This window comes from Poecilia formosa, unplaced genomic scaffold (assembly GCF_000485575.1).
Source record: "Poecilia formosa unplaced genomic scaffold, Poecilia_formosa-5.1.2 Scaffold540, whole genome shotgun sequence".
Taxonomy (NCBI): Eukaryota; Metazoa; Chordata; class Actinopteri; order Cyprinodontiformes; family Poeciliidae; genus Poecilia; species Poecilia formosa.
Window position 1 is genome coordinate 172,203 of NW_006800479.1, and position 14,198 is coordinate 186,400.

The following is a 14,198-nucleotide window of genomic DNA, read 5'->3' on the forward strand; positions in this document are numbered from 1 at the left end:
ATGTGTTTTAAATAAGGGTTGATTTATTTTTAAAAGTATTTCCGGTTAGTTTAAGCTAAATTTTGCTAGCTTGTCCTCTATTTCCTTCCGTTGCTTTCTCGAAAATGTACCGCTTCGTTTTACGACCACTTGGGGCGCTCTGGGGGATTTTGAACGGCTCACCACTATGCAGCAACACGTCAACGTAGCTGCCATGTTGGAAGGGGAGACAGCGGCCAGGCAATTATTCAAATAATTTCTACTTTAACTGGGTTAAAAGAGGTTTTGAATTTGGTTATTTAGAATTGTTTGTTTTTATTCTTTTATATATTTTAAAATGTATTCTTTTGTTTATTTTTACTATTTATTTATTGGTGAGTTGAGTCTTTAGTCATTTTGTGCAACTTTGATTCACGTTGTTAAGCAAAATCCTCAAACTAAATATCTAAGACTTGTTCTTATAGAACAAGTATTTAAATCCTTGAAAGATCTTGATTTACAGGTTTATATTTAAAATGTATAAGTTCAGTAGCTGGGCAAATAACAATGCGACTAAGAAAAACTGAAACTGTTCCAACAGTTACAGCAATTTTGATTAGCTTGTTACACTGTTCTGTAACAGATTAGATAATAAATCCTCTGTTTACAAGAAAAAGTAAGAAAACAACATTAACACAGAAAAGCTTACCCTCGTTAACATAAACTCGGTTTATGACTAATGCATTCTGGTTAAAGTATTCTTGTCATTCATTCACTGAGTATCCAGAAATTTTACTCAAGAATAGTAGCGATGCTTCATAATAATATTGCTTAAGTAAAAGGACACTTTTACTTAAATTACTTAAGTGTACATTTAAGATTGCAAAACTAAAATGTACACTTTTTACTCAAAACGTAACTATTTTAATTATATTATATTATATTACATTATATTATATTATATTATCATTCCTCGCGAGGAAGTGGCAAATCGAATTGCAGTTTGGGAATTGTAGTTTTAGCCGAACGTTAGCACCCGGCTAACTCATAACTTCCCAACCGCTGTTTGTGACAACTCTCGCCTCCAACTGGAGAATGCTGAATGGGTTTGGTATCGATGGCGGAGAGCAATGACGGAGGAGTTTGACGAAGATGTGGTATTTGAGGTTTGTATAAACGCGCCTCTTCTTCTAAACGAACTGATGCTTTGTCATAACCATTGGAGGTAAATATGGGCTCATTAACAGGCTAACAGGTAAGCTAGCGTCGCTTTAGCAGCCTCCTGCCTGTTGCAGTGTAATCCCAAGCAACTCCACATATTTGGCTGAGTTTCTGAGCGTGTTCCTGTCGAGCCAAGGAGCTTTGGTGGTCATGAGGGAGGCTGAGCCGTTGTTTCATCCGCATTTATAACGAGGTGGGGTGGGGATGATCACATCCAGTGCTGTTGCGTCGGTTCTGAAAAATGACTCCAGCGTAGCTCTACATCTGAGTGTTTCCTTGGTGACATGAGCTGCGACTTCGTGTGACAATGCATGTGAGTAGCTATTGTTTGCTATAGCTGCAGTGCAGGCAGTTGGCAACGATTGTAGATGTCTTGAAATGCTTTCCTGCAGGAATTAAACACAAAGGAGCTGCTCAGATGGATATCACCCAGAAATATGGGCTCAGCAGCTGGGAATAAATGGGTCAGACATCATTTGGATAAAATCATAATTGCATAACAGACTGCACTTTTCTATCTGGGATTAAACAAGCTTATGCTTTTTTTTCTAAAAACAAAATTAACATGCCTGGATTTTTATTCACACCATGTAAACATGAGACCAGTTTCATCTCACATCCTTTCATCTTGATTCAGCTGACATGACATTTTCCTCCTCTTCCTCATTCAGATCAGTAAGTTTCTCTTTCTCTCCATCTCTGCAGAACTCCCCGCTGTTCCAGTACCTTCAGGATCTAGGGCACACAGACTTCGAGTCATGTCCGACGGCGTCGCAGGAGGAGGAGGAGTACGGCGGTGCAGAGGGAGACCTGGGCTCTCGTGGCCAAGAGCAGCAGAAAACCTCAGTGAGTTCTCCTCCATCCTGCTTACTGATACGAAACAAGCTTTTCTTGGTATTCATGAGAGATTACTGAAGATTTGTCCCGCTGAATATCACAAGTTTTATTCATTCCACCATCAGATGGAATCCAGAATGAACAACGTATTTAATCTCTTCATTTGGTCAATTTTCAAGATATTTTATATGATAATTTAAGGAAATATAGTGAATTATGCAACAGTTTACTATCTGATAATGTCAGGTAAAACATTAAAGAGAGAGTCTAGAATTTAGTAAAACCATTTTTTAGATTTGGATAAGAATATAAAAAGACAATAGAGTATTATATTTATTTCCTTTTTTATTCTATATCCATCAAAATTAATGCTTTTTCCATTCATTCTTCCTCATTTCTCTTATTTTTACAGTTTTTTGTTAGCCTTGTACTGTATGTATGTATGTATTATTATTATTGCTATTGTTAATCTTTTTTTTTTTTACATTTATTGTTTTTAACACTAAGAACTTTTTGTCTGAATCTTTATTTCTGTTGCTTTATTGCAAAAGAATAAAGGTGGTTTTATTGTAGAAGGTGACAGCTGTTGGTATCATTTTGTGGTTTAACTGTATAATGATAATAATGATGATAATAATTTGATGCATCAAAGGAAATTTTTGCAGTAGATATCAGCGTCGCAGTGTGATTCTCTTGTTCTGCATCCATCCTGGCTTCCTCTTGCGTCCTGAAGCAGCGTCTGTGTTTTTCATGTCATTCCCCTTTAATCACTTGTGCAGTCAGATAAAAGTAATTAATTAGACTATTGACCCCAAAAAAGGACACATGCTGGCTTCTGACAAACAAGGCAACAAACATGGCAACAAACATGGGAGCAGAAGCTTCTTACATCCAGATTCAGGTATCATGTTTTTACATTTTGTTTTGCTTGTTGCATCGGGTAGATATAAAAAAAAAAAAAAAAGATGGCCCTGATTTTATAAGAGATTTCTGTAATGTGATTACAGCCATCTGGTTGTTTTTTCTCCGATGTAACCCCTCACTCCAACAGCAACTTATGGTAGTATAATTTCTGTGTGTTCATTCTCCAGATGTTTTTAGTAGAACTGAGCGCAACCTGAGGATTAAAACAACCATTAATGACTCTAGTTTTAGGTTTTATTCAGCTGTGCAGGCGACGTGTCCCGGTAAGCTTAGGTGGGTGGGAGGGGGGATCACATGACTCAGCCTCTCCTTGTTTGCTCTCCTCATGAAAACGGGAAGCGGAGCTACGCTCGCCTCGCTCGGGAACTTTCCATGCGTGTCATGCTTCCTCCCCGGCGGTGTGTTGTTCTACAGAGTTGAGGAGGATGAGAGACTCAGATCTGACTCTTCCCTCTTCCAGCCATTTCCTGAAACCCAGATAAAAGTTAAACTCGGATAGATAACTGTCGGTGCTGCTTCAAACACTCATAAATGTCAAAGTCCTGATTTGCTGCTGTGAAGGTTTGCACAATTTTAAAGGATGCATTCTTTAAATTGTGTTGTGATATATTGCAGGCGGCAGTAGACGACGTAAACTTTGTTCCAGATGCAAAAACATGCAAAACTGGATTAATTTCTCTGGAATATAATAAGTATATATGACATTAACATATGAAGCAGCTCTCTGTTTATGTGTTATAGTACTGAAGCACCTTGTTACACAGACTGCTACATAATTTATAGCCTCATTTACCTGTTCTCTTTCTTTTTATTGTACTTGAACTGCTTATGCAAATACAGTCCTGGGGAATTGTTCAGTCTACCAGTAAATAATTTATCTGGTATAAATGTATCCTTTCATGTGAAACGTCTTTTCCCATTACGAACATGGAACAGTGCATACGTTTTCTGTGGTTAAGTTGTCATGTTTTATGTGTCTACTAGCTTCACATATTGTTATTTTTCTTCCACTTAATAGTTTTGTTCTACTTTGTTTTGATCTATCAAATAAAACCCGAATGAAAAGCTCGACAAAGAAAAAACAGTAACACTTTATTTGAAGGGGGGTGAATAAGACTGTCATGACACTGTCATAAACATGACATAACACCTGTCATAAACACGAATAAGCCTTCATGAATATTTATGACTGTTGTCATAAAGCGTCATTCGATAAATTATGACACTTTTAACACAAAGTTGACATTATTCAAAATGTCTTTGTTATGACAACTTGACATTAACTAAGAAATCATTACTGTTTAACTTTACCTTTAATAACATAAAGTTACCTCATTTTTAAAGTGCAATCAGTAATACTTTTATAACAAATTTATATCTGTAATGATTTCTTGGTTAATGTCAAGATGTCATAACAAAGACATTTTGAATAATGTCAACTTTGTATTAAAAGTGTCATAATTTACCGAATGACGCTTTATGACAACAGTCATAAATATTCATGAAGGCTTATTCATGTTCATGACAGGTGTTATGTCATGTTTATGACAGTGTCCTGACAGTCTTATTCACCCCCCCTTCAAATAAAGTGTTACCGAAAAAACACCTAAAGGCTTCTTCTATATCTTCACCAATGATTCGGGAAAGAGAGAAACTTAAACGCAGATACTCTGGAAATGGAATAATTTCTTTTAGCAAGACAAAAAGTAAACTATACATAACATTACGGTTCAGCTGTGGTGTCACTTTCAACTGGTTTGTGAACCAGTTTAACGAAAATAGCAAAATAAATTTACATGATTTGCTGTTGAAGCCAAATCATTGTTTCTGTTTCTGCTTTATTTTGGAGAGACTTTGCATGCAGTCCCACACTTTTCTGCACAAGGAGCTTTTACTCCAGCTCCTTGAATTACTAACACTCATCAGAGCTGCAGTTTTTCCAGAAGCAGCAGCAGAATTCAGATGAGCGTCAACATGAGTACACCAGAGTAATAACTGGATTTGATCCATCCAGGCCTTGCATCATTTCTGGTGTTGATTATCGTCTGTGGTACGGCTCTGGGCAGAGTTGTGGCCTACTTTGATAATGCTGCGGATAAAACTGATGATCAGTGGCGTGTGAACGTCCCGTTGGTAATCAATACGGTTGCAGTTGTAGAGTAAACACACTTAACCGCCTCTGAAACTAAACAAACATGAGCGCCGACATGAGTCCCATTTTCACTCAAACACGGTAAGCAGATTAGAGTCAAATAAATCCTGTCCACATTGAGGTGTTATGCATTTTTGGGAGGATCTGGCAACAAAACCGAGCAAGATTTTGAAAAACCCCTTGAGCTTAGTCATGCATCCAAACGGTGCTGCACTGAAACATTGTAAAAGTCTGTGGTGATTTCCCTCAGTGAAGGTGTTGACAGGCGAATATGCTGGTTAAAGTGCGTTTTGTGTATTTCTGTAACAGAAATACAGTTTGATGATTGACTTGGCTTTTTATTAAAGTGCACAAACATGACAAACTCCTTACAGAAACTGAAACAAGTTTTATAGTTTGTGCAGCAGAACTCCTTTACAGATTATTGCATGACAGACTTTGTGAACTGGGAAACTCCTTTGGTGTGTTTGTTGACTTAAGAATTTGTCCATAAAAACGTCATACTGCAAAAACACAAATATTACCAAGGATCTTTGGTCTAGTTCGCTGTGCAAATATCTTAGTATGTTGAAATAAGGCAAAACTAACTTACAAGTAACTTTGCAGGAAGTTAAAGGAGCTTGTATTGCGTAAATAATTCCTTAATGTGATGAAAATGTATTAGTACCGATTACTTTACTTGTAACAAGATGTTTTTCATGTTATAAGTGAAATAATCTGCCTGTGGAAATATAAGTTTTGACTTCAACCAAGCTCCTGTGTCTTACTGAAAAGTTACTTGTAAGTTAGTTTTGTCTTATTTCAGGCGTTCTATAAACTAGACCAAAGATATTTGGCAAGGTTTTGTGTTCTTGCAGAGCAAATAATTTAGCAATCTAAACAGAGATAAGCCTATTGTGAGTTTATCTCTGAATTGTTTGGTTATGTTTCCTTGCTGTGCGTCTCTTGCAGGGAGGATGTTTATGGAGGCTGGTTGAGGCCTTGTGGAGATGGAGTCCTCTTCACCAGGCAGCTGAATCCCGTAAGCTGGAGCAACAGCTGGTACGTCCAGAAATGCATTTATTTTTTATATCATTTGCGAAATGTTTATTGTTTGTGTTTTGCTTTACTGGTTTTCCCGCCTCGTCACAGGACGGCGTCTTCGGCCAGTACTCGGTCAGATGCATCCTGGACCAGGACGTTCTGCTGCAGGAGGACGTGGAGCTCATCGAGCTGCTGGACCCGAGCCTGCTAACCCTTGGCTCGTCGCCTTCCGGCTCCCCCAGCCGAGTCAGCTCCCTCCCCAGGCAGAGTTTCGTCTCCACTCCATCGCTATGGTATTTCTCTCTTTATAATTAATTCATTTAAAATGGACATTGTTCATTAATAATTAAACAAGTTAAAGGTAAATATGTCCAGGTTAGCTGGAAAGCTAGCTTGAATGAGTATGTCATATAATTAAAATATTTTATTTATTTTTATATTTTTCTAGTTAAAAAAAACTAAAACATTGTGCAATAAATGTGATTGTTCCAGCAAAGACGATCCACATCAATAAAACTAACAAGTGTTTAGACATTGCTCATTCTTAATAGCTCATTTGTTTACATTGTGCTTGAAGATATAATAAATATCTGTACATTGGTAAACAATCCTATTCATTATGAAATGTCTCCAACTGAGAAGAGAAGGTAAAACAATAATATACATCCCAAAAAATAATTGTACCTGGCATGCAGCCCTGTGGGACACCAGTTAACAAACATAGGAACCTGGATTTGTAGTTGACAATTTTACCAGCTAAAGCTACTTCAACATCAAATTACTTGACTATATAATATTCTCCAGTTTTATTATAAGTAATGTTTTTGTTTATCACAATAATTACTGACACAGTTCATCACCCTGCTTGTGCAATCCTTACATGACTGCAAATGTTCAGGCCTAAATACCGTAAGTCACAATCATTAAGGTTTTGGAACACAATATGGCTGAAAATCGTCTCACGATAAAATCATTTCATGTCAGTCGATATTGATAATTATTGATTAGTTTTCGGTTTTGAATATCTGAAATATTACCAAATTGTAGTCGTGACCTTGTGTTTGTTTAGTCCACAGTTTTTACTTCACGCTGTTATTTTTTTATTTTAAATATAAAAACAGTAAAAGCACCACAGTAACAAAAATTTTAACTACTGCTGCGGAACTTACTCAACAGGCTGTTGCTAGGTAACCAAAGACAGACAGAGTGAGTTGCTAGGTAACCAAAGAGAGAGTGAGTGAGTTGAAACCACCAACAGAGGTTGAGCAGCTAAAGGTTTTCCTCTGCCCCCATTTCCCAGAATGCTGTGCGGTTCTGGATCAGAGTTCAGTGAATATTCTATCACATGTATTATGTATTGATTTTGATTTCAAGTCTATGATAATACATATATTTATTGATTCATTGTCCAGCTTTAATGCTAACCCTGGTGTAAAAAGCTTAACCTTCTCTTCTTCTACTTTACTCAGTTAATAACGATGGATTTATTTTGTCAGGGATGTGGCGGGGCTGCTGGGCCTGGCTGCCGTGCTGCTGGGCGTCTGCTGCTCTCCGGACAGCCTGTGGTCCCTGGCTGCGGCCCCCTGGGCTCTGGCCCTGCTGGGCTGGGTGGCGCTGAGGGGCCTGGCGCTGTGGAGACGGAGGCGGATGCAGAAGGACGTCCAGACCAGAACCATGCGGCTCCAGACGCTGGTCAATAACAGCAAAACTCTGACGGGACTGGCCCGAAAAGCCCTGCGGCTGGTCCAGGAGACGGAGGTCATCTCCAGAGGGTTCACCCTGTAAGTGCTTCACTCTTCCTCATCCAATCACAGAAATTCTTCTAGATTGATTTATTCCAGATTGATTCATTATGAAAGGGGGAATTTTAGGATAACTTAGTGTACTGCTTTTAACTGGATCTTTTGCAGTAATTTAAACCAAGTTGGGCGATATGAACTTAAAATTTTATCACAATATTTTGTGTTACTGTTGTGACGATGATAAAGAGTTTGATAAAATACTTATTTCTTTCAGGTAACTGTATTACTGTGATACATGACACAGCATTCATGGCGCCAAAAACACAAATATTGTTGCTGAAAAACATTTCCATTTGAATTAGGCGTCTTCGGGACTCTACTGACTTTAAAATAAAGATTGATTCATATCACTAAACTGCTCACAGTAACTGCAGTTAATCATATTTTTGAATTGACTAAGATTTATTGATTCTCTATAAATGGAGAAAATGGCAAAAATAACATTTCCAGTCATACTGTTTTTTTTTTTTTTTTAGTTTACAATAAATATCTGGAGTTTATCATAAGAGTAAATCAAAATTTTTACAAGAAAATTTTTCACGCTAAATGATAAATGATAAACGATACGATATGATATGATACGATAAATGCCCACCCCTAATTTAAACTACAAATAATCAAGACTGACATTAAAGGGTAAGGATGCGCTTTATTTTGAAAGTGCAACTTGTTTTAAGCTTACTAGGAATTTTGGAAAATTTGAACATGTAAATGAAAGACTTTCTTTGAAAAACATTGTTGAGCTTTATTTAGAAAAGACAGTAGATAGGATAATAACAAATTAAGGCTCAGATAAATGGATCCATGATTTTAATAACTTATCACGCAACGTGTGGTTTTAATTCTGTTTCTTATTTAATGGAAACATCACAATTGTAAAATTGTATTTTGTGATATTGACAGAATATTGACAAAGTTTTGCACACATTTATAATGAAAATGCAGCAAGTGACGCTGCATTGTAATGATTCTTCATTATCTTATTTATTATCTTTAAGTCCTTTTTGTTCTTTTCTTTCTTCCTTGTATCCTGTCTGTCTTTGTTTTGTCCCTCTTTATCTCATTTTTCTCTTTATTTCCTTAGCTTCTCTACCTTCATCCGTCTATTTATTCCTCCTTTCTCCATGTGTCATACCTTTTTTCCTTCGTTTTATCGTTCTTTCTCTACAGTTTCTGGTTTTTGCAGGCTTCATGTTAAAGCCTGGCCACTCTAGAAATATCTGCTGTAAATTTGTAGTGAAATTTAATGTTTTATGTCTAGAAAAAAGAACCTAAAACTCTTAAAAGTTTGTTGTTTCTTTTACATGAAAGGTGCATTTGATTGATGCTGAGTAGCGTTCATGTCTCAGTCGTCTGTCTTGTGTGTTGTGTGTGCCCCCACGCCTCTTTGGGACGTCTCCACAGTTGTATCACATTTCACTTGTCAAGTTTGCTCGACAGGGTGAGTGCGGCCAGCTCCTTTAGCAGGGCGGGGCCCGGGGCGGTGCCTCGCAGCCAGCAGCTGATGGGACTCCGGAAGGTGCTGTACCGGGCTCTCCGCTCGGCCTTCAGAGCCTCGCGCCGGGCCACCTGCCACATGCTCAAAGCATATCCTTCACCTGAGTAAACCAGGACCTCCGTGATGTGCGCTGCTGTAAAACTTCCTGATGCTTTCAGCTGCTTTTGTGCCACTGCTGCTGTTTGATTTGGATTCATTTGATTAATGTTTTCATACACAGCGTAAATTAGAGGCTGTGAAGGATTTCAGTGTCGTCTCGGAAGTTATCAGATTTTTTTATTTATTTATTTTCTTGCATTAATGTGACTATTTACTACCCAACTCTGATTAATTTAATATAGTTCTAAGAGATTTTTCTTTTTCAGCATTTTCATTTTCTCTGCATTTTTTTTAATCTATTTTCATTTGTCTTTTTTTCTCTTTTTCACCCTTTTCATTTCTCTGTTTTCATGCTCGTTTTGGTTTTTTATTTCTTCTTTTTCCTTTTCTGCTTTTTCTTTGTTTTCATTTCTGTTCTGTTTCCTTCATCTGTTCTATTATTTGTTGTTTTAGTTTTTTTCCCTTTTCAGTTTTTTTCCTTTCATGTTCCATGCTTGTTTCTATTTTTTTCCTTTGTTTCTTTGTCTAATTTTATTTACATTTTCCTAATTTGATTTTTCCCTTTTGTCTTTTCTTTTTCAAATTTTTTATTTCTGTAATTTTTCTTTTTTTTAGTTTTTTTTTGTTCTTTTTTCACCTTCCTTTTTATCCTTTTTCATCCCTGTTTATTTCCTTCTGCAGCGAAATATTATTATTTTTTATTAGCTCAGATCCCTAACCATCCTTTAATGACTTTCAGAATAGATTTTTTGATGCATCAGGACATATTTTCACCAAAAAGATCCCTTCACGTTAGGTGAAATAAGCCTGAGACATAAACCAGGAACAAATTAAAGTTTATAGATGTGAACATTGCTTTTCCAGATATGTTTTGTGTCTTTAACTCCCCTGAACGTTCCCGCTGAACTCTGAGGTCGACAATGTGACCAACTACGTGTGCGCGGTGCCTCTGAAGGAGCTGGGCCTCGGCCTGGGGATCGAACACCTGGGGGACGAGCAGGCGCAGGAGCTGACCGACGACTACAGCCTTCCAGCCCTCAAGGTTCGGCCTCTTCACGCTTAAAGTTTGGTATTCCCTAAGTAAAGGAATCAGAAGATGGAGAAACTTTGAAATAGAGACGCAAACAATTTATCAACTTAGAATTATTTGTCGGTTAGCGGTTTATTAAATTAAAATTTGTTCCAATCGATTAACTAATAACGTAAATTAGACCTTCTTTTAATGTTGTAGTTTGGTCACCATCCAGCAGAGGGCGCCGCTGGTCGGAGCCGTTGAGGTAGAAACAAAGATGGCGGCCGTATCAGAACGGGAAAGAGAAACGGCCCAAACAGAATCCGGTTTGGGGTGTGCAGTGCACTGTATGCGGTTCTGTTTTGAAATAATAAACACTCGACAAACTCCTTAAGTGGTTTTGAAATAAAAATACTCGACAATCTCCTTAAGTTATCACCTTTATGGCGCTCATTTGAGCTACATAACGGAGCAGTTAGCAGTTAGCAACGAAACTCCTCAAACAGCCGATGTGCTACGAAGTGAGGCTAATAAGTCACTAAAGTGGAGGGGATAGTGGTGAAAAATTGTAATATGATGGTGAAAAACACGATGCCACTAAACAAGGCTGATTTTGTGGGCTGTTTAGAGTTAATGTAATTAATTTACTCTATTCCTTTAATCATCTTCTAATTTTCTATTCAGAAACTTAAGAGGTTCCTGTTTTGTTGTATTTATAAAAATATTTTTAAGTTTAATATAAGAAAAGCACAATTCTCTGTTTATTCAGTGAGTATCTTATATTCACTGAATAAACAGGGAGTATATACAAAATATGTTATACGTTAAAATGTAATGATTTTTTAAAATTTAGTTTATGAAAAATATAGTTATTTATATAATGGTAAGATGTTCAGTCAAGTTTTTAAGAAAATAGCCACTTAGTTAGTCATTAGTAGATCAATAAGATTAATCAGCTTTTAGATCAACTGATTATTATTGTTGTTCCAGATGTTGTTCCAGCTGTGGTTGGGTCAGAGCTCAGAATGTTTCCGTCGACTCGCTCTCCTCCTTTCACCGCACCGAACCAAGGAGTCCGAGGAAGGCAGAACCAAAGAAGACATCCCTCTTCCTTCATCTCCCTCACTTCCTCCACCTCCGCTGCACCGGTCCGTCGCCGCGGTGACAGAGCCCCTCCATCACGCCCTGGCCAGCTGTCTTGGCGATGTGCAGCGCAGCTACGACTTCCACCGGCACTTCGAGATGCAGCCAAGGACATCGAGCGCCGACAGCAGCGGACGAGCAAGGGAGAAATGCCGGGAACTCAACGCTTTGCACACATCCATCCGCAGCCTGCAGCTCCACCTCAAGGCGCTGCTCAGCGAGTGAGACTCATGCACAACTCGCTTTGTTTCACTTTGTCCGCATTAAATCAAGGCCAGATTGACCACCACCCTTTTGAACCAACAGGATGATCATCTTGGAGGACGATCTGGAGAAGCTGATGGTGTCCAAGGAGCTGACGGAGCTGACGCTCGAAGGCTACCGTGACCTGAGCGAGCGGCTGCAGCAGCTGCAACCCCACATGCAGGCCAGCGCCGGCTGCTGGGAGGACACGGTCTGCCAGGTGGAGCGCATGCTAAGACGAGCCAACGCCTGTACAGGTAAGCAGGGAAAGTAAAAACGGCACATGTAGCACTTTATCAGTTATTTATAACAAAACACTTAAATCCCTGGGACTCCTGGTACAGAACTGTTCAAGTCCTGAGAATAAATGTCTTTTATTGCTGCAGCATAGTCTGAGAAACCGACCTTAAATCACAGTACATTTATTCAATTCTAAAAAGCTAAAAGAAAACCATATAAAAGTATCAGAACTTCTAAGATTTTCTAATTTTTAAATGTGACCTTTTATGCTTCCTTGAACAGTTAGGATAGATCTAAGGACTATACCAGGGCTCTCATTTTGGGCCATATCATAAATCTGAATGTTCTTAAAGAACCGATTGTGCCAGAATATGTCGACAAAACCAATTAAACTGTTAAAATATCAATAAATAGCTGTTCCTCCAGGATTTTGTGATTCTTTTAGTGTTTTTAAGACTGAGGAAAAAATGTGGAGATGCGTTGAGTTTGTGTGAATTTTACAGATTTGTGAAAAACTGGAAGGACTTATTGATGTAGTTTGGAGTCTAACGGGCCACATAAAATGTTACACCGGGCCAGATTTGGCCCCCAGGCCTTGAGTTTGACACCTGTGGACTATACAAACGTCTTGTCACTTTACATCCCAATAAGCTGCTGCTGGCCACAACCAAGAAGCACTGCATGCCCAATTAAAACATAGTGGAAGATCTGTTGTGCTGTGGGCCTGTTTTTCCTCCACTCAAAGCTCCGGTGAGCTCACAGCGCCCCCTCTGTCCAGGTAATCCTGACGACACGGAGCAATTTGCTCCTCTTGTTCCTGAACTTCCTGCTGCTCCTCCGTCCTACCCGCTCATCCTGGACAGAGACCCGGTGCCAGAGGAAATGGTGAGATAAGATCCCCGACTTTTCAGCTGAAAACTCACACTCCGTTTGTCTCAAACGTAGATTCCCGTCCCTCTGTTTGGTCCCGCCAGGAGCTGGAGGCCTACGTCTCCGACTCGGACTCGGACGGGGAGGGGAGAGGTTCCTGGTCCGACGTTCTGTCCCCAGAGGAGCGGGAGCGGCAGCGGAGGGAGAGGGAGGAGTCGCGGCGCGTCCTGTCGGAGCTGAAAGCCGTCCTGGGTTTCCGAGCGTCCGAGGGGGAGAGGATGAAGAGGAAGCAGATGCTGTTCAGCGACCAAGGTCTGGAGTTATTCCTGGAGTGAAGCTGCTGTAGTTTCTGCTTCCAGTCTGGATGACAGAATAGAAAAGCTGCAGTTCTCAGCCCAAACAAGCAAAGTTGCAACTACTGTCTTAGAACTCCTTCACATTAGTCAGAGTTGGCTAGTAACTAATTACTTTTACTCAATTACATTTACTTGAGTAACCTGGGAGGAAACTTACTTTTACGAGTATTTTTGCTACACTGTACTTTTTAATTTTACAAGTTCTGGATTCTCTACCCAGAAACAGAAATTCACCATTTTTGTTAGTTTTACCAGTTTTATTTTGAAAGAAATTGATTTGGAAATATGCTTCTTTTGCCTGATTTTATTTTGTAATTATGTTATTGATATAAATTATTAAAATTTTGATCTTTACCAAAATTTCAAGATAAACTTTATGTTTTGGTCTGTCTGATATAATTTTTAAATATTAAATTATTTATGTTTTGATTAGTTGCTCAGTAGTCGAATCGCCTTTTTACCAAACAACTTTTTACATTTACTGGAGTAGAAACATGTTGAAGTAGTGCTGCTCTTACTGAAGTAGTTTTTGGGTTGATTATTTATTTATTAAGCAATTAATAATTGGACAATAAAAGCTGCAATAGGATCTCTTTTTTTTTTTTTTTTTTTTTTTACAGAATATGAACCAGGTGAAGCTGAAACTTTTCCATCATAATTACATAGGCTTTCTTTAAATTAAATGTAAAATGTGGGGGGGGGGGTTTGTACAGTTTTTGTTAATTTGCAGTTCTGAATATGATTTTCTTCCAGCAAATTGCCTTTTTTTTGAGTCTATTAATGATCAATAATTGATTAATCACAATTAATCTGATTAATC

At 38.5% G+C, this 14,198-nt stretch overlaps 1 protein-coding gene across 2 annotated transcripts in view; it reads left to right on the forward strand.

The window, feature by feature from the left end:
- Window positions 1-970: 970 nt before the first annotated feature.
- Window positions 971-14,198, forward strand: part of vezt (vezatin, adherens junctions transmembrane protein) — a 15,202-nt gene continuing 1,974 nt past the window's right edge. Inside the window, exons 1-11 of one of the 2 annotated variants that reach the window (XM_007540440.2) lie at window positions 971-1,124; window positions 1,885-2,025; window positions 6,044-6,133; window positions 6,224-6,408; window positions 7,612-7,896; window positions 9,346-9,504; window positions 10,409-10,556; window positions 11,517-11,890; window positions 11,976-12,169; window positions 12,931-13,037; window positions 13,127-13,334. In XM_007540440.2, coding sequence (XP_007540502.1) covers window positions 1,089-1,124; window positions 1,885-2,025; window positions 6,044-6,133; window positions 6,224-6,408; window positions 7,612-7,896; window positions 9,346-9,504; window positions 10,409-10,556; window positions 11,517-11,890; window positions 11,976-12,169; window positions 12,931-13,037; window positions 13,127-13,334 — 1,927 coding nt within the window. In that variant the 5' untranslated portion in view covers window positions 971-1,088. The remainder of the gene's footprint in view (window positions 1,125-1,884; window positions 2,026-6,043; window positions 6,134-6,223; window positions 6,409-7,611; window positions 7,897-9,345; window positions 9,505-10,408; window positions 10,557-11,516; window positions 11,891-11,975; window positions 12,170-12,930; window positions 13,038-13,126; window positions 13,335-14,198) is intronic. The other variant, XM_007540441.2, reaches the window with a different exon arrangement.